Source organism: Microcaecilia unicolor, chromosome 2 (assembly GCF_901765095.1).
Source record: "Microcaecilia unicolor chromosome 2, aMicUni1.1, whole genome shotgun sequence".
In the NCBI taxonomy this organism is placed as follows: Eukaryota; Metazoa; Chordata; class Amphibia; order Gymnophiona; family Siphonopidae; genus Microcaecilia; species Microcaecilia unicolor.
The window spans coordinates 603874579-603902183 of record NC_044032.1 but is presented as its reverse complement, the minus strand read 5'-3'; the positions used below and the strand labels follow the sequence as shown (position 1 = coordinate 603902183).

Here is a 27605-nt window from a genome sequence, read left to right as displayed (position 1 = left end):
TTTCCAGACACAATAACTACGGTTGATCAAGAAATCTTTAAACCAAGAAAGACCTGAACCTTTAAGACCTATCTCACGCAGTCTTTCAATCGGTAAAGTATGATCCACTGTGTCAAAAGCCATAGAAACGTCAAATTCAAGTTATTTTTTTAACTCTAGAAGTTAGAACCAATAACAGTGTTTCAGTACTGTGTTCTGATCTGAACCCAAACTGAGAAGTATGTAGACAAGAAAAGTTGTCCAAATATTTAGCAAACTGTTGACTCACATTGTAAGACTCTCTTAATTTTGTAAAAAATGGAATACTCGTAGCTGGATTAAAATTAGCTGGTAATGATAAATCCAGACCAGTTGCTTTAGATATAGGTGTCTGCACAATTTGACCCGTATAACAAATCCAGTGTACAGCATACTGATATTTTTGCACCTAAGTGTACATTTAACCCACAGAAATAGCAGTAGGATGCCTAATTGGTATTCTACAGATACACATCAAATGTTATATCACATAATTGTTAAGGGGATATTCACATGGGCAGGCCATAGGTGGGGCTGACATTTAGGCAGGCATCTTACAGAATACTATAATGTGAACGTCTAAATGTAGAGAGGCCGATTATCAAGTTTGCACTGGTATTCCATAAGGACAATCTGTTCTCGGAGACTTGATGGAAGGAGAACAATCAATGGGACACTGTTAACAGGGTATAAATTATATCGCAATGATAGAAGGGATGAAATTGGAGGGGGTGGTTGCGCTATATTTTAAAGAGAGAATTGAATAAAACAAATATTCTACATAAAACAGACGGTGTGAAATGCTTATGGATGTAAATTCCATGTGTGAAGGGAAGGAGTATTCTTGTAGGGCATCCAAATGGCAGATGAAATTTAATGTGGACAAATGCAAAGTGATGCACATTAGGAAGAATAATCTGAATCATAGCTACCTGATGCTAGGGTCCAACTTGGGGGTCAGCAACCAAGAAAAAGATCAAGGTTTCATAGATAATACACTGAAATCTTCTGCTCAGTGTGTAGCAGCAACCAAAAAATCAAACAGGATGGTAGGAATTATAGGAAAGGGATGATAAGACCAAGAATTCGATAATGCATTTGTATCATTCCATGGTGCAACCTCATTGTAAGTATTACATTCTGTTCTGGTCGCCATATCTCAAAAAACATATAGTGGAATTAGAAAAGGTTGAAAGAAGAGCAATCAAAATGATAAAGGGGATGGAACTCCTCTCATATGAGGAAAGGCTAAAGAAATTACAGCTTTTCATCTTGGAAAAGAGGCAGCTGAGGATTAGAGGTCTACAAAATCCTGAGTGGTGTGATGAATTGATTTTTTTTTTTTTTTTTACTCTTTCAAAAAAGTACAAAGTCTAGGAGACAGTGAAGTTACATGGAAATACTTTTAAAACAAATAGGAGGAAATATTTTTCACTCAACGAGTAGTTAAGCTCTGGAACTCTTTGCCAGAGGATGTAGTAACAGTGGTTTAAAAATGGTTTGGAGAAGATCGTGGAGGAAAAGTCCATTGTCTGTTACTGAGACAGACATGGGGAAGCTACTGATTGCCTCGGGATTGGTAGCATGGAATGTTGCTACTATTTGGATTTCTACCAGGTTCTTGTGTCTTGGCTTGGCCACTGTTGGAAATAGGATACTGGGCTAGATGAACCATTGGTCTGACCCAGTATGGCTATTCTTATGTTCTTACCAGGGCTTCTAAATGGAGGCACCCTCTGACAGAATTTTCCCCTAACTTCTTTAGCCTTTCCTTGTAAGAGAATTGTTCCTTCCCCCCTTTTTATTTTTATTTCTCCTCTGTGTGCTTTCTAATTTTGCTATATCTTTTTGAGATGTGGTAACCAGAATTGTGCACAATATTATGGAACGATACAGAGGCAATACCATACTCTGTTATATTCTCTATTGCTTTAATAATAATTCCCAAAATCAGATCTATAGACATACACAACTACAAAATTTTCAAATAAGTAATAGTATCTTAAAAATAAAACACTTAATCTGCATGCAATCTGGTACTTTGCCACCCTTGGTAATTGAAATCACTCATTATTGTTGTGTTGCCAAATTTATCATCTTCTCTAATTTCTGTTAACATTCCATCATTCTGTCTAGGTGGATAATAGTATGTCCACTACTGTTCTTTTTTCCGTTCACACATGGAATTTCTGTCCATTAAGGTTCCGCAGTGCAATATCTCTCCTTATTAACACACAGACCAAGTCAGTCAGAAGTCAGAAATTCCAGGGGAGGAGGAAGGGCTGAGGCAGGTTTTACTGCAGGAGATGGAGTAAGCTTCAGATATACTTCAGTGTACTGTGCAAAATTAAGGACTGGGACCTGGGCAGGAGGTAAAGGCTGAATTTAGTAAAGTGCATCAGGCAGAAGATAACACAGAAAAGAGCAGGGAGTTGCAATAGAGATTGGGGGGTGGGGAGGAGCTAGGGTGGAAGGATGAGAGCTTGAGTTTAAGATAGGAGAAAGGAGTTGGGGGAAGGAGAAAAGTTGCTGGAATGAAGTATCGAGGTAGGAGGAGTCTGGAGAGAGTATGGGTGCAGGGCGAGGAGGAGAGAGCATGAGAGAAGGGTCGGGAGCAGGAGGACTTGGTACAGTGTGTGCAAGAATGGCTGGGGCATAAGAACATAATAGCCATACTGAGTCAGACCAATGGTTCATCTGCCTTAGTATCCTGCTCCCAACAGTGGCCAATCCAGGTCACAAATACCTGACAGAAACCCAATTAGTTTCCCTCCTGTCCATCTCAATAACAGACTATGGACTTTTCTTCCAGGAGCTTGTCCAAACCTTTTTTAAAATCCAGATACACTACTGTTACCACATCCTTCAGCAACAAGTTTCAGAGCTCAACTATTCTTTGAGAGAAAAAATATGTCCTCATATTTATTTTTAAAGTATTTCCATGTAATTTCATTGACGGGCTGATTTTAAAAAGAGAAGAACGCCCATCTTTCAACACAAATCGGAAGATGGATGTCCTTCTCTCAGGGTTGTCCAAATCGGTATAATCGAAAGCCGATTTTGGATGTCCCCAACTGCTTTCCGTCACAGGGATGGCCAAAGTTCAAGGGAGCATGTCGGAGGCATAGTGAAGGCGGGACTTGGGCGAGCCTAACACATGGACGTCCTCGACCCATAATGGGAAAAAAAAGGACGTCCCTGACGAGCACTTGGATGACTTTACCTGGTCCTGGTTTTCCTTACGACCAAGGCACAAAAAGGTGCCTGAAATGACCAGATGACCACTGGAGAAAATCGGGGATGGCCTCCCCTTACTCCCTCAGTGGTCACTAACCCCCTTCCACCCTCAAAAAATACCTTTCAAAATATTTTTTGCCAGCCTCAGATGTCATACTCAGGTCCATGACAGTGCATGCAGGTCCCAGGAGCAGTTTTAGTGGGTACTGCAGTGCACTTCAGACAGGCGGACCCAGGCCCATCCCCCCCTACCTGTTACGTTTGTGGAGGAAACAGCGAGCCCTCCAAAACCCACCACAAACCCACTGTACCTACATCTAGGTGCCCCCCTTTACCTGTAAGGGCTATGGTAGTGGTGTGCAGTTGGGGTAGTGGGTTTTGGGGGGCTCAGCACACAAGAAAAGGGAGTTATGTACCGGGGGCAATTTCTGAAGTCCACTGCAATGCCCCCTAGGGTGCCCGGTTGGTGTCCTAGCATGTCAGGGGGACAAGTGCACTACAAATGCTGGCTCCTTCCACGACCAAAGGGCTTGCATTTGGTCATTTCTGAGATGGATGTCCTTGGTTTCCATTATTGCCGAAAATCAGAAACGACCAAGTCTAGGGACGACCTAAATTTCAAGGTTTGGATATCCCTGACTGTATTATCGAAACGAAAGATGGACATCCAACTTGTTTTGACGATACAGGTTTCCCCGCCCCTCCATCGGGACGTTTTGCGAGGACGTCTTCAACAAAACTTGGACGTCCCTTTTGATTATGCCCCTCTGAGTGTCCCTGGTCTTTGTACTTTTCAAAAGAGTGAAAAATTGATTCACAATTACACACACTTGCTATAGCACCTTACTAGTAAATAGGTTGACTTTCAATAAAATGCTTGGAAATAATTGTGTGTGTACAATCTATATATTTCAGATTGCTCCTGTATTCAGTATCACTGAATATGTAAATATAAATTATACATATATGCAGATCTTAATTTATAGACAAAAAGAAATGGAGGAGGACGTGGCCCAGGGGCAGGAGTAAAGGAGAATAGAGGCTGGGAGATTGAGGAGACTTGTCTCTGTTCCGTTCTAGGCTCGCATCCCCCTCCCCACCTTGAAGGCTGCCTGGAAGGGCAGTGCAGCAAGAGAACACTCTTGCTGTTCTGGAGGTTTTGAAAAAAAATGGTGGAACCAACTTCTAGACAATTCCTCCAGAAATTAAATCTGCATGTATGTATGTATAGAAAAGTAGGACTTATAAAAGATATACATATAAGAACTTATATATTGGGGCTATATGTCTATATAATCTTACTTGATTCAGCTGGTCCAAGTTATACCTGGTTTTTCCATATCTTAAATATGGAATATATCTTTTTTCTTAATTAATTATTGTTATTCACATGTATATTGATAATGTGTCATAGGATTGCAGCCATGAATTAAAAACCAGTACAGAAACATTCCAACCACTAACAATCCTACACAAGTTAAACTGCTATTTAATCCATTTTATCCTTTCTCTCTGCTCTTCCACCCAGCCTTCCTCTCTCCCCCCCCCCCCCCCCCCCCCCCCCCCCCCCCCAATACTCGGGAAGTAGTCATCAAAGGGGTCAGTATAACCCACATGCCAAAATCATTATGTTGTTCAGGAGACAGAAGCTTAACCTAGAAATGGCTTTGATTATTGGAACTGGAATTTTCTAAGCATACCAAAGAACAGTCACCATTGCTCTTGCTTATTACAGAGCAACCTTGGCCCATTTGTGCTTATATAGAGCACTGTATGTACAGTGGATTTATAAATATAAGGCTCCTGGATATATATTTTTTTTAATCAGATAGCATTGCACAAAATTGATAACTGCTGTTTGAATGTTGCCCTCTGTAATTTTTGTGGTGGAAAGTAACCTGAGGGAGGCCCCTGCCCTGCTCAAGTGTCGCAATTTACATGCCAAAAATCTGGTCAGTGCGCTAAAACTTTAAGAGCCCTGTTTACTAAGCTGCGCTGTAGGCGTACTAGCATTTTTAGTGTTCACTAAAGAGTAGCGCACACTTTTGCTAGAGATACCTGTATATTCCTACGGGTGTCTCTAGTGTGAAAATCAATTGTATACTTGCTAATTTCAATTTTTGAGCACCCAATTGAGCAAAATATGCTTGTGGATGTGCACACCTTAGAAAATAGCAGTGTAGGGAGTCTATATTTCCAATGTGTGATTATTTTATGTAGGCCAGAATGGATAAAAATATTCTTGAACTGAGTGGCAGGAATGCAAGACTGTTCTTTAATATTCAGAATACCAACATCAGCTTCTTGGTGATCACAGTCGGGGAAGGCTCAGGAAAGGTACAATCCACCTAGGGGAGAAGGAAGGAAGGAAATAATTTATACCAAGGACAAGTTAATTTTATGCCTATTTTATTGAAACTGAGCTCTTTGTTCTGCAGCCCCCTCCCTAAATTTATTTATACCTCAGTGTCAGTCTGCTAGTCCCTTTCCTGATTCAATCTGTGATTCCCTTCCTTAGCTCTTACTCTTTAAGTGTGTTATTTAGAAAAGCTGTTTCCCAAACTGGAATATAGCCTTAATTTCCTTAATAGAAACTGAGTGTAGATTTTATTAGTTTCTCTTCTTTTTTTTTTTTTTTTTTTAATCTTTGTAAATTTTTGACTTGTAGTTTTAGTAAATGTAGAGGGTCATTTTCAAAAAGACGTCTAAGTCAGGATAGTGACATCCAATTCAGAATGCCCTAAACAAACGTCCATGTCGCATGCATTTTCGAACAAGAAATACATGAGATGGGCATCCGTATGCTGGAAACGTCCAGCATTAACATCCATTTTACAACTAGAATATCCAAATTATGAACAGGGGAAAAAAGGGACGGATGTCTGTGTAGCAGTATTTTTTGACAAGTGCCACAGAAACATAAGTACATAAGTATTGCCATACTGGGACAGACCAAAGGTCCATCAAACCCAGCATCCTGTTTCAAACAGTGGCCCATCTAGGTCACAAATACCTGGCAAGAGCCCCAAAACGTTCAATACATTTTATGCTGCTTATCCCAGAAATAAGCAGTGGAAGTTCCCCAAGTCCATTTTAATAATGGTCTATGGACTTTTCCTTTAGGAAGTCGTCCAAACCTTTATTAAACCCCGCTAAGCTAACTACCTTTACCGCATTCTCTGGTAGCCTAGTGGTTAGTGCAGTGGACTGTAAACAAAGGGACTCTGGTTCAAATCCCACTTTCTCTTTAATTTTGTAACTGTGAACCCTCCAGGAACAGCACCATACCTGAATATACAGCACTTCTGTAACCTTTAGGCTTGCAGGTGGCTTATATATTTAGGTACAGTTAATATTTTCCTGTTTCTGGAGGGCTCACAAGTACAAAAAAAGTAAAATAAAAATAAGAGAGTTGAAGAGGGATTTGAACCTAGGTCTCTAGGTTTACAGTCCACTGCACTAACTACTAGGGGATTAAGGAGGTGTCATTCCTTAATCTCTCCAGTAAACCAGCTGCTCAATCAGGGCATCTTTTTCTATTCTGGACTGAAATAGGGCTAAATAAGAATGTCCTCCTTTTTAGATATGGACGTTTCTTCCTCTTCAGTAATCGCTCTTGGACATCCATATTTCAGGCCCTCCCTAATCCCACACAAAACTACCCACAACACGCCCCCTTGATATTTGGATGCACTACAGGGTTGGACATTTCAAGCACATGAATGTCAATTTTGGCCTTTTGAGACATCCATATGCTTTGAAAACAAGTGCCTTTGTAAATTTCTGTTCAGAAAAAATTGCTCATAATAATTTTGGAAGTTCAAGTGCCTCAGTCACAGTGGAGGCACTTGTGATAGTCATCTGTAGATTTTAGCCTATTGATTGCTGAACCATTTCTTAACTGTGGCACTGTTGGTCCTGATTTTTACTGAATCAGTTGTTTACAGGAATTGGTCATGTGAACTGGCTTAGTCCAATCAAAGCAGAGCATCTTTATCCGGGGATCGCTAATCTGCATTATGATTTTCCCAGTAATAACAATGCTGTTATCTAATGATATAACTGTACTGTATTTAGTGGAAACTTGCTAACTGTCCTGAGAATTATACCTTTGTAATGAAATAGGGAGAGTTATCTTGATTTATGTAATTTATTGTTTGCTTTCTGTGTTTTCTGATTCATCATCAGTACATTTTCCTTTCATCTCCCCCCTTCATTGATATAATTGACTCTTATGGACATGTATTGTCTTACTGCAGCACGGAAGGAGGGCAGGTATCGAGAACCCCCTCCGACACCACCTGGTTATGTGGGGATCCCCATTGCTGACTTCACGGAAGGCCATTCCCATCCGACTCGTAAACCTCCAGATTATAACGTAGCACTAAAACGGTCGAGAATGATGGCAGGGAAATGTGAGACGCAAGGAACTTCGCCGCCACCAGCACTGCATCCGGCTAACAGGCCAACGAGTAAACCTCAGTGGCATAAACCAAATGAATCTGACCCACGTTTTACTCACTATCCGTCACAAGGATATTCCACAGAGGATGATGGTAAATATCCAATTATGCCTTTAAAGCATTTGCTCTGTCTTAAGCTAGTTGTATTGATCACATTACCACAGTTAACACAAAAATGCTGCAGGAGGGTTATATAAAACCTGTGTATTGCCGGTAGCCATGATGGATAATGAGAGGGCTAATAACTTCTCTTGCTTTAATGTTTCCATTTGTTTATGCACAAAACAGTATTAATGTAAATAGCACTAAGGGGTTTTTTTTCCAAAATATTTTAGCTAGAATAGAGATTTGTGTGACATTAATAGTTATAGATGCAACAGTTTGATAATAGGTTTCTACACATTAGCAATGACCATTAAATTAGACCACACTGTGATATTTCATGGTGGCTAATGTGGATTACTGTATTTGACAATCCATGAAATATCAACATTTAGCATGTTATAGATTTGGTTCCTCCTAAATAGAGCTGCCACCTATCTTCATTCAATTTACTCTGCACCAACCCACCACCAGATGCAAGTATAACAGAGACGCTTTAAGGGAATGCTCTGCAGTGCGTTCTGTTAGCCTCCTTTTAGGTCATATGAGGTGGTAACGTACACATTTTTAAACTAGCGTGTCATTCAATATTACCATGGTTGGAAAAGAGCCCAGCAAAAGACACGACTGTTGGTTTTCAGGACATGCATACTGCAGTCTCTCAGTCCTGATGGTAATTATGTAGGAGCTGACGTATCGTGGGTGTACTTTTCAGTTACCCTTTTATTGCTAAATTAAAGTAGAGTGAATAGTTAGAAGTCTTCCAGTGTTTGTTTTCCAGCCTACACATTTTGAAAAAACCTATTTGCCTCACGTGTTGATCCAAAAAGTGGTTTTGTGATGGCCTTTCTTTTCCCCTTTTATCGTGTAATACACTGGATTTAAAGCTGAAGAGGACTGATTTGGCCATAATATCCTGAGAATTTATGGAATTTGTATTGTAGAGAGTATATAAGCTTAGCTGACACATTTAAGCCCCATTTTTAGATAGAATGTAGAAATCAGATAGATAAATCCAGGTCAGGATGTCCAGGTCAGTGTCGGTAGTACTTTAGAACAGGATCTACACTGCCTTGAGTGAATTTCTTCAAAAAGGTGGTAAATAAATCCTAATAAATAAAATAAATAGAACCTGTCCTAGAATAACATACAGGAACGCATGTGTTTGTGGCAGTGTGTGCAGCAGGAGCATCCATTTTGCTAGGATAAACGTGGAAAAAAAAATCAAGGGGAAACACAGATACTTGTGTAAGTGCCAGCGCTGAACTTGTAAGTTGTGATGTACCAACTTAAACGTGTATGTCAATTGTTTTGCAAACCTACACATGAAAATGTCATTAATGAGAGACAGGGGCTACAATTGGCATTAAATTCTGAATTGCAGGGGGAAAATAAATAATGGGGGATTGAGAAGGATCTCTTCCATAGTGTCTCATGTAGAGGGCCAGCCTAAATATTCACTCTTGATATACTTGCACATGTGAAAGAGCAGATGTCAATCCCTGCATGTGATAGATATATAGATATATATATACCGTATTTTTCGGACTATAAGACGCACTTTTTTCCCCAAAAATTTGGGAGGAAAATGGGGGGTGCGTCTTATAGTCCGAAGGTAGCGAGTTTTGGATCGCCGTCCCCTACTTACGCGATGCCATGTTCCCTGGTGGTCTAGTGACGTCGGGGCAGGAAAGAGCCCCCTCTTTCCTGCCCATCGCGCTGCTCTCCGTGCTCCTGACTGCTTCCTGACGGTCTCGGCCCCGACGTCACTAGACCACCAGGGAACATGGCATCGCGTAAGTAGGGGACGGCGATCCAAAACTCGGACAAGACGCACCGGAGCACCTAGGTTTTAGAGGAGGGAAAAAGGAAAAATTTTTTTTTCCTATTTCCCTCCTCTAAAACCTAGGTGCGTCTTATGGTCCGGTGCGTCTTATAGTCCGAAAAATACGGTATTCGTTCTGTGTGTGAAACACAGAATATACATGTAGATTTTAGGGTTGCCCAATCCATGCCCCCTTTCAACCTACATGTACTGGCTTTATCAAATTGGGTTTTTGTATGCAATCCACACGTTTAAATGCCAGTAAATTGTGAAAAGACCTTCTAAACTAGAGGCCACTGTGACATGAGGATCTTCAGTTTAGACATTTAGTTTTCTTCACCGGCACAAAGCCACTAATTAAGGAAATTACAATGTCTATTACTTTTCAACCTGTCGCAATTCTTTGTTAAAGAGAATGGCCAGGTGAAGTGAAAGGTTTCTTCCACTTTGTCTCTGGAAAGACTTGTTTAGTAGATCATAATTTTTAGTGCCTTATACACTCTTTTGTTTGTTTGTTTGTTTGTTTGTTTCCTTCCTTCCTTCTAACGTCTCCTTCCCCTTTCTTAGGGTTTTGCTTTCCTCCCCCTCTACCATGTGTAAAGCATGTTTTGCATGTGGAAAATGACTATTATAAAATTCACATTCACAGGTGGATACATGTTTACAAGTACATAGGCTGGCAATAGTGTGTGTTCCCAGGGGCATCAGTTTGGGTGGGATTGTGTTGTACGTGCATACTTCATTTTCTAAGCAGGTATGCATGTATTTTATGATCATGTAGTGGAATCTTCCTTGAAGCAGGTTCGTGCAAGGACATTTGTGTGTTACTGGGGCTGGTTCTGGGAGCCTGGTTTATAAGTACATAATTGTTTTGTAAAACAGGTGCATTTTTTTACATTTTTATAGGCTCCCTGTTAAGAATTTACACTTCATTTGAGAGAAATTGGACTTATTACATTATATCCATATATTCCGCGTATGCCTTGAGAGTTCAACGCGGATTACAAAATCAAAAAGAAAAAAACTGGGAAATGCCCAGAGAATTACAAATTCCATAAAGCATAAAATTAACATTATTATTATTATTGTATTTGTATCCCACATTTTCCCACCTATTTGCAGGCTCAATGTGGCTTACAGAGTTTTGTTATGACATAGTCATTACAGGATGTCAGATACAATTCGTAATGTACAAAGATTAAGAAAGGGTAGTGATAAGGAAGGTGTTAGGCAGGATAGTATAGAGGTAGACTTTAATAGCTGGGTGCGCTGGTAGGTAGTTTTGTAAGGTTATGGGTTCTCTTTGTAGGCCTTGTTGAAGAGATGTGTCTTCAAAGATTTCCGAAAGTTAGTTATTTCGTCAATAGTTTTCAGGGCTGTAGGTAATGCATTCCACAACTGCGTGCTCATGTAAGAGAAGGTGGTGGCGTGTACCAGCTTGTATTTTAGTCCTTTACAGCTGGGAAAGTGCAGATTGAGAAATTTGTGAGCTGATCTTATGGCGTTTCTGGGAGGCAGGTCCACAAGGTTTAGCATGTATATTGGGACGTCTGCGTGAATGATTTTATGTACAATCGTGCAGATCTTGAACGTAATGCGTTCCTTGAGTGGGAGCCAGTGAAGCTTCTCTCTTAGGAGTTTTGCACTTTCATATTTAGTTTTTCCAAATATGAGTCTGGCGGCGGTATTCTGGGTTGTTTGGAGTTTTTTGATGGTCTGTTCTTTGCAGCCAGCATACAGTGCGTTGCAGTAGTCCAGATGAGTTATTACCATTGACTGTACCAGGGTACAGAAGATGTGTCTCGGGAAGAAAGGTTTTACTCTTTTGAGTTTCCACATGGAGTGGAACATCTTTTCCGTTGTGTTCTTCACGTGGACATCGAATGTGAGGTATTGATCAATGGTAACTCCAAGAATTTTTAGATTTTGTGAGACGGGTAGAGAGCAGTATGGTGTGGTTATGGTGGAGTATTTGTTTGTGTTGTGAGGTGAGTACAAGATATTGTGTTTTTTTCTGCGTTGAGTTTTAATTGGAATGCATCCGCCCAGGAGTGCATGATTTGGAGGCTTTGGTTGATGTTGTTGGTGATTTCATTTAGATCATGTTTGAACGGGATGGAAATCGTGACATCATCTGCGTATATGTAGGGGTTGAGGTTTTGATTGGCTAGAAGTTTGGCTAAAGGTATCATCATTAGGTTGAAGAGAGTTGGTGAGAGGGGGGATCCTTGGGGAACTCCACATTCAGGTATCCATGGGGGTGATATGTCCGCGTTCGTTGTTACTTGTTATGCTCTTGTGGTCAGGAATCTTTTGAGCCATTTGAGAACTGTACCTCCTACACCGAAGTATTCTAGTATGTGTAGTAATATTCCATGATTAACCATGTCGAAGGCGCTGGACATATCGAATTGTAGGAGTAGTATGTTGTTCCCAGTTGCAATTGCTTGTTTGAATGAGTTCATTGCGGACACTAGTACAGTTTTTGTGCTGTGATTTGACCGAAATCCTAATGGAGACTCATAAAGAATTGAGTGTTTATTTAGGTATTCAGTGAGTTGTTTCATCACTATGCCCTCCATGAGTTTGGTTATGAGCGGGATAGATGCTACTGGGCGATAAGTGATTAGGTCCATTGTGTTTTTCTTAGCATCTTTTGGCAGCGGAGTAAGTAGGATGTTTCCTTTATCCGTGGGAAAGAGACCATTTTGAAGCCTGTGGTTTACATGATTTGTGAGGTCTTTTTTCAATTGTTTGGGGGCAGATCTTATTAGGCTAGTAAGGCAAATGTCTAATTTGCATTGTGACTTGGCATATTTACCGAGCCATTGTGAGATTTCATCTAACAATATTTTGTCAAAGTTGGTCCATGATCGATCTGCTGGCCATTCCCCAGGTTTTGGGTCTAGACATTCAAGAATGCTTGTAATACTCAGTGATATTGGTAGGTGTCATGAGTCAGAGCTTTATGATTTTTTCATTGAAGTAGTTCGCAAGATTGGTTGCGGATGGGGTGTCTATATTATTAGAGGTGTAACCGGTGTAGTATTTAGGAGTTTATTTACCAGTGAGAAGAGTTTGTGTGTATCCTTGTGGTTTGGTCCTACTATGGTTTTGTAGTACGTTCTTTTAGTTTGTCTAATAGTGTATTTGTATTTTCTTTGTAGCTGTTTCCAGCCTTTGAGTGTTTGTTCGTCTTTTTTCTTGCTCCATGCTCTTTCTAGTCTTCTAACCTGTGTTTTTAGTTCTTTCAATTCTATAAGGCCTAAATATAGAGCTTGTAAATTAAATAAGATATTGTTTAACCGTGTTTTTAGTTGTTTTCTGAAACTCAAATTAACAGCTAGACATCTAAGGTCCTTGGGTAACTATTCCAAATGCTCGCTAACATATAAGTGAATAGTTTACAGAGTTGGCATGGGTTCAGCCAAGGGAAGTCTTGCCTCACCAATTTGCTTCATTTCTTTGAAGGCGTGAATAAACATGCGGATAAAGGTGAGCCGGTTGATGTAGTATATGTAGATTTTCAGAAAGCTTTTGATAAAGTTCCTCATGAGAGACTCCTGTGGAAATGGGATAGGAGGCAAGGTTCTGGTGTGGATTAGGAATTGGTTATTGGACAGAAAACAGAGAGTAGGTTAAATGGTCATGTCTCTCAATGGAGGAGGGTGAACTGTGGAGTGCCGCAGGGATTAAAACTAGGACTAATGCTATTTAACATATTTATAAATGATACAGAAATCAGAACAACGAGTGAGATCTGACTTCTACTGGTATTAAGCTTTTAAGTTTTTTGTTCTGGATCTAAAGTACTGGTAAATATAACATATTTACCAGTACTTTAGATCCAAGACATGTATGAAAAAAATGATAAATTATCATATATTATAATTTTATTTTGAAGCTGGAGTCGGAGTCAGTATATTTTTTTCTGACTCTTGACTCCACAGTTCTGCTTCACACTGCCCAAACTATGCCTCTGGGACTGCAAAAGTAGGCACACGCTTGTCGTGTTCCTACTTCTTGTGTACAAATGCAGCAGCATAAATGTATAAAACCCCCTTTCTGTGTGGGAAAACAGATTTACACATGGAAAGTTTTTCATAAAATTACTTCCCACGTTCCCAAAAAAATGATTGCCAAATTAGTCTACAATATGTAGACATTAGAGTTAAACACATAAATGATAATTTTTCATTAGACTCATTCAAAACATATATGTCTAACTTTGAAAGCTATACTTCTTTTAAGGCTGATAGCTAAGATATGTATTTTTTTGCATTAAAGGAAATATGCATGAAAAAAATGTATAAAACAACTGGAAATATGTTTTGGTGTTTTGCACATTGTGTATGTAGTGTCTTACAATGAAAAAATGCACAAAAAACTGCATGGTTTGTAGTTATGTCATGCATATAGGTGACTCTGCTTGAAAGTTTATTTAAATTTAACGTTAATAAACAGCTTTGAATTCAAAACCTTGCATAGCAGCTATTTAATTTGGAAAAAAATGCAATAGGAGGTGCACGAGAGAGATTTTTTACACTTATTTTTTCAAATAGATATCTGCATCTCAGTGAGGTAGAGAGGTGTTTAATGTTTGAAACATTTTTATACTACATATCTGAAGTTCTGTGCAATTTACTTATCTTTTTGCAGGCCTAAAGCTTTCCTTGTTTTTAAAGGTGCTGCACTGCTACTATAACATCTTTTTAGCCCTCCTCCCCCAGGGCACACAAAATCTAGGGAGCCCCCTCTTCCCGTTCTGTACTGGCCCATAACAGTGGCATATTTATTCCAGGTTTGTGTATTGTATATGCACCCCCCCCCCCCCCCCCCCCCCCCATCCCGCCTGTGCCTTAAAATCATCTTCCTCCAGACTTCACCCGGGCAAGGGGCGGGACAGTTCACAGAGAAATTCCCAGTGCAGGCCACTGCCCGGGCGAAAAATGGAGCGGAGCAAGGTGATAAGGTACCGGAAGGGCCTGGGGGTGGTGTACTCCCTGTTAAAAAATCTCTACCTACCCCACTAGCACACAATGATTATAAAAACACCTCAGTACTTTCAGGTGCTGGTTTGCTGGTGCCATCTTGGAAAATGATGCCAACTGACACCTAGTACTACATTGCAGCAGTCTCTTTGTGGTGGTGGTAATATTTGGATATTGTATACCACTTAGCACAGCTGGTTTCAGCTGGGGGTTGTGATTAACAAGTGTTTTGAATATCCTGTATTGTCTTTTCCATGACACTTTTACTCTGACAGCTGTATGCTGCTGCTTAGATTTAGCACTTTAAGGGACCCTTTTACTAAAGATTAGCGTGGGCTAACGGACATTAGTGTGTGCTAAGTGCCATGTGATCCATAAGTATAAAATAGGATGTGCATTTAGCTCATGCTAATCTTTAGAAAAAGGGCCCCTAAATTTTGTTATTACTATTTGTAGCATTTATATCCCACATTTTCCCACCAATTTGCAGGCTCAATGTGGCTTACATTTGCCGTAATGATGGTTGCCATTTCCGGGTACAAATGGTATTGCATTAAGGTGCATAAATACATGGTAACATGCATGGTGCATACATACATGGTAACATACATGGAGCATAATATATATGGTAATGCTTGATCATTAATAGTAGAGAGGTTTAAGCAGTCATGAGATAGTTTGGTTTTGTATAGATTTTGTGTAATGTTTTTATTTAGTATTTAAGATGGAGGTTTATGGTATGCCTTCCTGAATAGATCTGTTTTCAGTAGCGTTCTGAAGATGGTTAGGTCTTGCGTTGTTTTTATGGCCTTCGGCAATGCATTACATAGTTGCGTGCAGATGTATGAGAAGCTGGTCGCGTGTATGGATTTGTATTTTAGCCCTTTGCAGCTAGGGTAGTGGAGATTGAGGAATGTGCTTGATGATCTTTTTGCGTTCCTAATAGGCAAGTCTATAAGGTCTGACAAGTATGTCGGGGCTTCTCCGTAGACGATCTTGTGGACCAGGGTGCAAACTTTGAACGCAATTCGTTCTTTTAGTGGGAGCCAGTGTAGTTTTTCTCTTAGGGGTTTGGCGCTTTCGTATTTCGCTTTCCCATGTATGAGTCTGGCTGCTGTGTTTTGAGCGGTTTGAAGCTTCTTGATAATTTGCTCTTTGCATCTGGCATAGATGGCATTGCAATAGTCTAGATGACTTAGCACCATTGATTGTACTAGGCTGCGGAATACTTCCCTTGGAAAGAAAGGTTTGATTCTTTTAAGTTTCCACATTGAGTAAAACATTTTCTTTGCTGTATTTTTCGCATGGTCTTCGAGTGTGAGATTTCGGTCAATTGTGACTCCCAGAATTTTCAAGCTGTCTGAGACCAGGCGTGTGTAGTTTGGGGTGTTTATGGTGTTGGGTTTGTTTGTGTTGTATTGTGATGACAGGATGAGACATTGTGTTTTTTCTGCGTTTAGCTTTAGTTTGAATGCATCTGCCCATGAGTTCATTATTTGGAGGCTATTTGTGATTTCGGTTATGTCTTGTTTGAACGGGATGTATATCGTGACATCATCAGCATAGATATACGGGTTAAGTCCTCGGTCGGATAGCGATTTGGCTAAAGGTGTCATCATTAAGTTGAAAAGGGTTGGTGAGAGCAGTAATCCTTGTGGTACACCACATTCAGGTTTCCACGGTGTTGACTTTGTTAGAATACTGTGGATAAATGTTATAAATGCCAAAATAAATTGTAAAATATTTTGGATGATCCAGTTATGAATTTAACAGCTTTCTAGTCTGAAATTTTTAGATTAAAATTTTATGGGCACAGAATTCAAGAAACAAAAAGGGTCTTTTACTAAAGATTAGCTTGAGTTATTTGCAGCAGGGCCCATAGGGATAAAATGGGCCCTGCTGCAGATAACGCGAGTTAATCTTTAGTAAAAGACCCCCAAAAAGAGAAAGCCGAGCTCCTAAATTTGTGCTTGTATTTTCAGCAAAAAATTAATCTTAAAAGCTTAAATTTATGGGGCTCATTTACAATAGAGAAAAAAACTTAGAAACAGCAAAAATCCAAATTGTGATTTTTGAAACTCGGATTTGAGCTATTTTCTCTGCAGTGTGTGCAAATCATAAGGGGGCATGTTAGGGGTGGGATTTGGGCATTCCCAAAACATGAACCTTTTTCTGCTATAATGGAACAAAGCAAAAACATCCATGGCTAAAAGTTAGACATTTGGTCCAGACCTGTTTCAATAATGCCTAAATCACAAAAAGGTGCCAGAAATGACAAGATGACCATTTAAGGGGTTAAAGCATGATCCCTCCTCCTTTACTCCCTCAGTAGTCACTGACACCCTCCTAACCCCAACCCCCAAAGATGTGAAAGAAACAGTACACCAGCCTCTCTGACAGCTTCAGATGTTATCGCCAGTCCTATTAGAGCAGATCCCTAGAGGCTAGTGGTCAGTACAGTGGACTATAGAGAAGGGGACCTAGGCCTATATCCCAAATATTACACTTGTGGTAGAAAGTGTGAGCCCTCCAAAAATTATTGTACCTATATATAGGTGACACCTGCAGGACTATTGTAGTGGTGTACAGTAGGTTTTTGAAGGGGTTAACCAAGAGATGTGTACATGGGACCTGTGAAGTCCACTGCAGTGCCCCACTGCTCTTCTGGGATGTCTGTGTGGCCAGTCTGTTAAGAATGCTGTCCCTCTCCACCCCCCCCCCCCCCCTCAATACATCCCAAAGGTTTGGTTTTGTGCATTTTTCCCTTGGAATTTTTTTTTCCCAAAAGTGGTCCTAAAAGATAGATGCACTGAGCACAAAAACATCTAACAAATGACCATTTTCGAAACACAAAAGTGGGACGTTTTTCTGGTTTGAAAATGACCATGTCTGCTACTGAATTTTTGGACGTTTTTCGCAAAACATTCAAAATTGGATTTAGACGTCATATTGAAAATGCCCCTCCATGCTTATAAATTGCCTGCAGTTATGACCCTAATGCTGAAAATCAATGCTAAGCTTCTAACGTTTTTCCCCTACCCTAAATCTGCCCCTGTTTTCACCCAGTTTTTATGCTCTTCACTTTAGTTACTCAGCCTTAGTAAATTTTCAAATAAGCCAGTTTAAGAGCATAAATCCTTTGAATAGTGGGCCCTATGGTTTTATTTTTTTGTTTCTTAAAATGCTGTACACAGCTACTTTAAGGCATATTTCACTTAATGATCTGCTTTCTTTTTTTTTTTTCTCCCATTGCATTATCTATAGCTGAAGATGAGCAAGTCTCTGCCGTTTAAGGGACCCTGACTTTTCTGGATCCTGATTGAGCCACCTTAAAAGGAGAGTATACGAAGATGTCCCTGTAGGAGCCTTTGGACTCTGACTTAAAGGATGGTGGACCTGTTTGTCTCCTTCCCTGCCTTAAAGCAGTATGGGGCTTCTTCTCCCTCTCCCCTTCCCTAGCATGTGAAATACTGTGAAGAAATTGCCCTGGCACTTTCAGACTGCGTTGCTTGAAATGCTGAGCGCAGTGGTCTCCGAGCTGCCATTGTCACTCTTTGCCACATCACACAGTATCATTCCAGTTCCAAGATCATGTCATCAAGACGAGTAACACTGGCTGCACTTCAGAATGCCTAGAAAGGTTTAAAAAAAATTTTTCTTCTTGTAATCACAAACCTAGTGCTTTATTTCATGGGGATAATGAGATAAGCTAGGTATGAAAATCTATCTTTAAGGCCTTTCACACTCTGAAGAAGAATACATGGAAATCATTTGAGAACCCAATGCTTGTTGGTTTGTTTACACATGTTAATTTTGTTACATTCTACTTTTGTTGTGTTCAGAGAGCAAATGCGTTACATCTGGACAGTTGCAGTATTATTTCACACATTTAAGTTAAGCTGACTATTATATTTTACACTTAGGAAGTTATTTTAAGAGTTAACTGGATAACACCGCAATGAGAGGCAGCTTGGAATTCTTAAAACTAACGGCTCACTCTTTAAAACTGACCTAGAGTGCTCTCTCTCTCTTTATACTGAGCTGGCATTAAGGAGTAAACAGACAAATCACGTAATTAGATGTGTCAGCCTTCGCAGTGAAGAACATCAACACGCACATGCAAGGATGAAACTGTCTATTGCTGTTTAGAACGTGCGTGTGTATTGAAGGCCGACGGGTAGCAATCACTTGCTTACAGCTGCTATGAACCCAGTAATGAGTGAACAATCCCCGTTTTCTTGCCTCTCTACTTTTGTGTTGTCTTTTGCACAGACTCCAGGAAAAGTGAAGGTTGCCAATCCAAGTAGTACTCAAATGTGAGGAACGTTGGTCTTGGCTTGTATTTCTCCATTGAACTCAGCTGATCATATTGATCAGTAGATAAACGTATATAGTTTCAACTTTACAAAAAATGTTTAAAAAAATTTAAAAAAAAAAATTGCAGTTTTTTTTTTTTTTTTTCACTGTACCAAATAATGTCAGTGCTTTATTTAATTATTCTCTTTATCCTGTAATCATAGCTTCTGTCTATCTGGCTTATATACACATGTCAGTTATGCATTTGTAATTTCACTTGTAATATGCATTATTTGCCAGCTTTATTATACAGGCTATGAACCTCATGTGCATATAGAAAGGCAGAACTTGGCTCTATCACAACTTGCACAAATGTTATCTAAGCATTAAGTAATTGTAGAAGATAGGACTGCTATTCTCAGTGACGTCAAGTGCAGAATGTACAGTTAACTGGTGATTTCTTCATACTTTTGATACTACTTGTACCTGTATGTCTTTTAGAAAGACATTGGTGGAGTCTGTATCCCTTTTGTATTTTTAATACAATAATTGTACATATTGGTTATATTTTTGTTGAAAATGTTAGAATTGTACTATGTTTATGCTTCTACATCCAGTTTGTACAAAGCTGGATAAATAAATATAATACAAACAAAAAAATAGTTGTTCAATTGTTGATTCTTAGCATTTCCATATTTTAGACCGGTGATTCTCAAACCTATCCTGGGGGACCACCAGCCAATTGAGCTTTCAGGAGGTGCATGGGAGAGATCTGTTTATAAATAGAGGTTTATGGGTGGAGGTTTCCAAGGACAGGTTTGAGAAGCAGTGCTTTAGCCTAAATGGTGACAAGTACAAAGTTCAGAGCAGCGGGTATAGTGTACCTGCAGCAGTCAGCGGCTTCTTAAAATTCTGTTTTTTTTTATACCTGGATATCTGATGCTGGCGCTGAATATCTAAGTCGGGGATTTTCAACCCAGTCCTCTGGGAACACCCAACCAGTTCGGGTTTTCAGGATATCACCATTGAATTCAATGGGGATATCTGGAAAACCCTGAATGGCTGGGTGTGTCCCGAGGACTGGGTTGAAAACTTCTGATCCAAGTTTTCCAGTGACTGCCAATATTCAAGGCCAGTTAGAATGGATATTTCACTGTCCTAAGTTGCCTGGAGAATTATCTGTGTACCAGTGTTAAATATCAGCAATACCCAGATAACCAGGAAGCTGTTCCACGCATTAACCACTTTCTCCGTGAAGAAATATTTCCTTAGGGTCAGATTCAGGAGTAACCTGAGGAAATTCTTCTTCACAGAAAAGGTGATGAATTCGTGGAATGGCCTCCCAGTGGAGGTGGTGAAGATGAAGATTGTATCTGAATTCAAGCAAGCTTGGGATAAGAACATAGGATCTCTAAAGGAGGGGAAGGGATAGTAGATGGCATGGATAGGCCATAGCGTCTTTATCTGCTTTCATTTTTCTCTGTTTCTGACTTCTGGCTCTGCCACTAGACTGTCCCAGTACAACCCTGATAGCGCCGAGGTGGTCAGATCAGTGCATTATCTGGATAATGCTTCTGAATATCATTGACTTGGCCTGGAGAGCAATAGTTAACCAGATAGCAGGTGCTGCTACCAGATAACTAGCATTGAATATTCACCCCCAAATTTTCTGCTTCCTGATTCTAGCAGGAATTTGCAAATTGAGTCACAGGATGACATCTCAGTAGCAAAGTCAATTCAGTAGATTCCATTTTTACCAATGTAACAAAGCAAAATCATAATCCAGATCATATCTTGGTATTAGTTTTGGTGTAAAAAGAGTTTCCACAGGAAAACAGCATAATAGGGGAGACAAGGACAGTAAAAGAATGAGATAAGAGGAGGTGACAAAGGAGGCACACAGACAAAATAAATCTGTCTTTCTTAACATAAAAAAAAATGGGGGTTGCCAAAGTACAAAGATATTTGCTGCTGTTAGTGAAACTAGAGAACATTTTAGGCAGTTGTAGCTTGAGCCTGAAGAGCAGTGTGTACCTGAAAAACTTTTTTTCAGCTGACCAATTCTTTTGCTTTCAGTGAAGATTTCATGTCTGTGTGCAGTAGTAGCAGAATGCGTGACGATACCATTGCGGAGCCTACACTACAGATTGGGAAGGGATGGGAATAGTCGAATGCATGTGCCCTTCAGAAAGAGAAGCCAAGTTTCTCCACCCCCCTTTCTGTTCCCAACCAATTCCTCCAGCATTGCTCTTTGAAGATCCTTAGTGATATATCAGACAGAAGGCTGTGAACATATAACCATTAGTTTTCTGTGCTAGTGTAATACTCTACGCTTTTTAAATCACATCACTTAGGGTATAGTAGGTCTCTCACTTTTTTCCTCTACATTAACAAGAGTAGTATACCTCTTTAGCATTCATGAACCGTTAATTATCTATCTTGATTTTGACAGGTGGCCACGTCCACTTCCAGTCAAGTCAGCCACAGAATCAAGTATCTGCCCAGGCGGTACCCACTCTGTACCCATGCCCTGCACATTTGAAGATCGCAGCAGATATGATGACATAGCCCTGCCCGTACCCCACTCCTTTTGCATAATCCTGCCCCTAAGCCCACCTTATTTGTATAACCCTGCACCTTTTAAATAACTCCCCCCTTTGCTGATGTCATGTGAAGTCACATAACCACACCCTTTTCCAAGATGACTACGACTACTGGACACATAATGTCACTTCCTGTTTCATACTACTCGCTGCCATCTTGGATGTGTCACGTGACAGGAAATGTCAATCACCAACACTACCCCTATAGTCCTGGAGGAGCGTGCACAGTTTGTTTTATCCCTGTCCTTAAACCATTTCTTTGTTTTTAATTCTGTTCGCTCCATCCTCCCCCTGCTTATTTTTTTTCAGTTCTTTGTTTTTTAAAACACTTGGCTAAAATGTTCATTCAACAGACACAAGGGCATCACCTTCCTTTTTCAGAAAAAAATCAGCAGACACAAGCTGCTGTAAGATAACTTTCCTAAGAGACCAGAGGGGGGGTCTGGCTAGTCAGGCTTTCAATGATATCTCTGAATACATGCTGACTTGTAAACTCCTTTTTCTGAACAGCACTGCAAAAAGGGTCAACCCAGACACCACCCCCCACCCCTCCTCCTCTTCCCGAGCCCCGGTGTCAGATTTTTTTTTTTTTTCTCTCAGGAAAGGTGGGGGAAAAACATTTTTAGCCACTGCAGAAAAAAAAAAGCCAATATTATATTTTAGGCTTGGCAGGGACATCAGCAAAAGAGCTACTGTGAACGCTTAGTGTTGAATTTTAAAACAATCTCGATGTGTATAAAGCAGAGTTGTTTGTCTATGAGGGAAAAGTCTCAACCGCTACAGCTATATTGTATACACCTAAGTGTTCATTTTATAGCCTGTAGAAAAAGTCATCATAGACTTGAAAAAACCCTCAATTTTTTACTTATATAGAATTTTTATTTGCTTTGTTTTATCAAAAAAGTAAAATCATCACTTATCTTGCCAAATGTTTCTTTTGAAAAGGCGCTTAGTCCGATTAAATAATGAAAATGCAAGGTGTATACAATATAGCTGTAGCGGTTGAGACTTTTCCCTCATAGACAAACAACTCTGCTTTATACACATCGAGATTATCTGTATTGATTGTAGAGTATCTGTGATAGTGAATTTTAAAACAAACCTAATGGTTTTACATTTTTCCCCCCTCTCCTGTTCCCTATAGCAAGCTCATGTTCATACAGAGATCAGCAGTTCGCTTGCTTTAAACTCATCTCTCAAATCATGCTGTTTACAGAGTTAGCAACAAAAAGACTTGTTTAACAAAACATTGAACAATTTGTGCCTGAAAAGCTGTTTGATTTTAAGGCAGAAAGTCCTAAAGCGTGTATTTATGGTGCATGCCGCTAACCCCACACCCCCCTCCCCTCCCTCCTCACGGACCAAATCTAGCTGACAGAGCAATGTGCTGTATTATGTGAGAGAATCCACACTTTCCCCTCACCCCCTCCCTACCACCCACCCCTCTTTTCTGCAGCTAGACCAAAAGAAAAAAAATCTATTGAATTTTTCAAACAAACATACTGTCCCACTCACTCCTCCCTTTCCCCTACACCCCCGCCTTCTACTCCTCTCATAGCCCTCCTGTTTCAAGGCATCATACATTTCCATGTGTGATGAGCAGCCCCCACCCCTCTATCCATCCCTCTCAAGCACTCCCCCCTCTTTATTATCAGCGGTCATGATAAAAGAAAAAAAAAAAAGCTGTTTTTAGAGATCAGAGCCTCACATGATGGTCAGTGTGTTTTAAGACCGAGAGAAAACCCCAGAGCCACACAATTTTTTTAATCAATACATCACAAGTCTTGGAAAACACAGGAATCCTCCCACTCCTTTTATACAGTCCACCCAGCCCACAGCGCCGAGGACTTTTCAAAATAAAACACCCTCTTTTTTTTATAACACGGCGCTAGTGTTGAAACACACACTGCATGTACAAAAAAAAGCCTGAGCAGAATTTACTTTGATTCGGAGGCAGTTAACGTAGTAACATAGTAAATGACGGCAGATAAAGACCTGAACAGTCCATCCAGTCTGCCCAACAAGATAAACTCATTTACGGTCTGTGCCCTGAGAAAAACAGGGACAAATCAAACTCTGGTATTACATATAAAGTATCGCATACCGTGTAAAAAGTCTGCCCAGCACTGTTCCTGTACTAAAAGTTCTGAATCTAACGTCAAAGCCCCTTAAAATTCACACTGCAGCCCATCCATATCTATTCAGCCATGATCAGGACGCAGACCGTAGAAGCCCACCCAGTATTGGTTTTACTCTCCAATTACCGCTGTCGCCACCCAATCTCCGCTAAGATTCCGTAGATCCATTCCTTCTAAACAGGATTCCTTTGTGTTTATCCCACGCATGTTTGAATTCCATTACCGTTTTCATCTCCACCACCTCCCACAGGAGGGCATTCATGTTCTCTAATTCTACCACCTTCCCGTCTGGAAAAGGTTCATTTGCGGATTAATACCTTTCAAATATTTGAACTTCTGTATCATGTCACCCCTGTTTCTCCTTTCCTCCAAGGTATACATGTTCAGGATGGCAAGTCTCTCCTCGTACAGTTTGCAATGCAAATCCCATACCATTTTTGTAGCTTTTCTTTACACCACTTCCAGTCTTTTTACATTTTTAGCAAAATACGGCCTCCAAAACTGAACACAATACTCCCAAGTGGGGCCTCACCAACGATTTGTAGAGGGGCATCAACACCTCCTTTCTTCTTCTGGTTATACCCCTCTCTGTGCAGCCTAGCATCCTTCTGGCCACGGGCATCGCCTTGTCACATTGTTTCTTCATCTTCAGATCCTTGGACACCAACACCCCAAGGTCTCTCTCCTGAGTCGAGCTTACTAAACTCTCCCCTCCTATTCGGTGTCTCTCTTTTGGGTTTCTGCACCCCAAACGCATCACTCTGCACTTCTTGGCATTAGAATTTAACTGCTAGACCCTCAACCATTCTTCTAACTTTTGGAGATCCCTTCTCATCATTTCTACTCCCTCCAGGGTATCCACTCTATTCAGTGGCGTTCCTAGGGGGGGGCTGACACCCGGGGCGGATCGCCAATGCGCCCCGCCCCCCCAGGTGCAGCACCCCCCCTGGCGAAAGAACTCCCGCCCGGTGCATGCCGCTGGGGAGGGGGGGTGCCGCGTGCCTGTCCGCTTCGTTCGTTTCCATGCTCCCTCTGCCCCGGAACAGGAAGTAACCGTTCCGGGGCAGAGGGAGCACAGAACGAACATAGCGGACAGGCACGCGACACCCCCTCCAGCGGCGTGCACCTGGGCGGACCACCCCCACCGCCCCCCGCCCCCCTTGGTATGCCACTGACTCTATTGGCTATCTTTGTGTCATCCACAAAAAGGCAAACCTTTCCTTCCAACCCTTCAGCAATATCTCTTACAAATATATTAAACAGAATATATTCTCCATCCCGCATCTGCCCCCTCCCCCTCCATCCAGTGTCTGTCTTTTTTTCAGCCCAACACCCAACTCCTCTCCCCCCCCCCCCCCCCCACCGGACACCCCCACTGCCACTAGTGCACCAGGATCTCCCCACTCCCACCCAATATCCCCCTGCCACAGCCACTGCTGCTATTTCAACAGTGGCAGCAAAAACAGAAAAATATTGCGGGGCCGCACTGTTCCCGCTCACAGCTGACTGGCTGTGCCCCGGAACAGGAAATTATGTCAGAGGAAGGCGGGACCAGCAGGTGTGAGCAGGAACAGTGCAGCCCCACAATCTGTTTTTCTGTTTTTGCTGCCACTGCTGTAACAGCAGCAGTGGTGGCCATGGCAGAAGAGTATGTGAGGAGAGTGGCGGGCATCCAGGCAGAGCCTCTGGCACTGCCTGGTTACCTGAATGGTCAATCCATCCCTGATTCAATCTCGTCTTAAGAATTTAGCCTGTCTCTTAATTTATAAAATGCTTTCTGCAGCACTTTCAAAATATGGAAGCTTAGATCAAGACATGCCATCTACTCTTCCTTTCACTCCCTTAGATATCCTATGTACTTGTCCCAAGCCTTCTTAAATTCAGATACAGCTTTCATCTCTACCACCTCCACTGGGAAAGCCGTTCTATGAATTTACCACCCTTTCTATGAAGAAGTATTTCCGCAGGTTATTTCTGAGTCCATCCCTTTCATCTTCATCCCATGCTCACTCATTCAAGAACTTCCTTTCAATTGAAAGAGACTCACCACCTGCGGATTTATACCAGGCAGTTATTTAAAAGTCTCTATCATGTCTCCCCTCTTTCGCCTTTCTTCCAAAGTATATATATGGAGAATTTTAAGTCTGTCCCTAGACGCATTATGACAAGATCACTGACCATTTTAGTAGCTGCCATCTGGACTGACTCCATCCTGTTTACGTATTTTTGAAGGTGCGGTCTCCAGAATTGTACACAATATTCTGAGATCTCACCAGAATCCTATAATAGAGGCATCATCGCCTCCTTTTTCCTACTGGCCATTCCTTTCCCTATCCACCCAAGCATCCTTCTAGCTTTTGCTGTCATCTTTTCTACCTGTTGGCCACCTTAAGATCATCACATATGATCGCACCCAAGTCCTGCTCCTCTTTTATGCGTAAATGCTCTTCACCCCATAAACTGTACTATTCCTTTGGGGTTTTGCAGCTCAAATGCATGACCTTGCATTTTTTATCTGTCATTCTTAGCTGCCAAATTTTGGATCTTTTAAGTATTCTCGCCATAAAGTCATTAGTGTGCAGTGTCTTTATGGTGAGAATACTAAATTGAAGTTTCAGAACCATCCAGGAACATAAAACCTTTGAAGTTAACATGGTGAAATATTTTGGCACCCACCAGACAGGATTTAACAAATATATGGGTTTCCTATCACAGTATAAATCAAAATTATACTGCTTTGTCACCCTCTGATCACCCATCCATCTCTCCCTGTCTTTCACCTCCTCCCCACCCACCCCTACTTTCTCCATGAGACTGTCATTGGAATGTTTTTATGTTTCACAGATATATTCTGTGTCGTCATTTGCTAATTTCTGAATTTTGGATCTGAAGAAGAGGGGGTTACCTTCTCTCCCTGAGTCATGAAATTACTTTTGATATATTCAGAAGGGTAGGTATGTAGCAATATCATTTAAGCCAACATGGATGAGCAGCAGATAATAGTCTGTTGGCTAGATGAGTCTCGGCAAGTTCTCTGTAATATCCCGGTACCGGAAGAAAGAACTGGCAAGATGGGAGGGCATAAGAGAGGTGGAAAAACAGTGATCCAAGATTAAAGGAGCTCTAAAAATGGAAACAAGTGAAAAGGAAACTGGTATGTTTCTCCAAACAAGTAGCTGAAAAAATAGAGGCAAAAATGGTAGCATTTATGAAATAACACAAGAAGATGAACATAGAAAAAAATACTGGATAAATCTCAAAGAAGGGAAAAGAAAAATATAGCTGGAAAAGCACAGGCAGAAAAAGAAATAGGCTAGAGATATAAACAGAGGTGACATGACTTGTTTTCTGCTATATTAGTGAAAAGAGGAAGGATGCTGAGAACTAGTGGCGGTCCTAGGTCGGCTGCCACCCAGGGCGGATTGCCGGTGTGCACCCCCCCCCCCCCCCCCCCGTGTGCAGCAGCGTTCGTCCCCCCAGGTTGCAGCACGACACACACCCCGGTGCATAGAGCAGCCACGCGCCTGTCGGTTCCACTGGCTCCCTGCTCCCTCTGTCCCGGAACAGGAAGTAACCTGTTCCAGGGCAGAGGGAGCAGGGAACCAGCGGAGCCAACAGGCGCATGGCTGCTCTATGCACCCTCCAGCAGCGTGCACCCGGTGCGGACCGTCCCCACCGCCCCGCCCTTGCTACGCCACTGCTCAGAACTGCTTTGTGGAGAGTGATGAGGAAAAGTAGACATGCTAAACAATACTTATGTGTTCATGGAAGAAAACCTGGAAAAGGACCTCGGTCATGTGAAAAGGTATATCTAGGAATAGAGTAGATATTGAACTGATTACAAGAGAAATCTTGAAAAAAAACAGAGAGTGGAAATACCCATGGGACTGGATGAGATCTATCCAGGATATTGAAGGAACTCAGAGGTTCTG

At 41.2% G+C, this 27605-nt stretch overlaps 1 protein-coding gene across 7 annotated transcripts in view; it reads left to right on the top strand.

The window, feature by feature from the left end:
- The window catches only part of RAPGEF2 (Rap guanine nucleotide exchange factor 2), a 638462-nt gene extending 618904 nt beyond the window's left edge, over positions 1–19558 (top strand). For all 7 annotated transcript variants that reach the window (XM_030191594.1, XM_030191592.1, XM_030191595.1 and 4 more), the window contains 2 exons: positions 7515–7811; positions 17901–19558. In XM_030191594.1, the coding sequence (XP_030047454.1) occupies positions 7515–7811; positions 17901–17929 (326 nt within the window). In that variant the 3' untranslated portion in view covers positions 17930–19558. The remainder of the gene's footprint in view (positions 1–7514; positions 7812–17900) is intronic.
- Positions 19559–27605: the final 8047 nt, after the last annotated feature.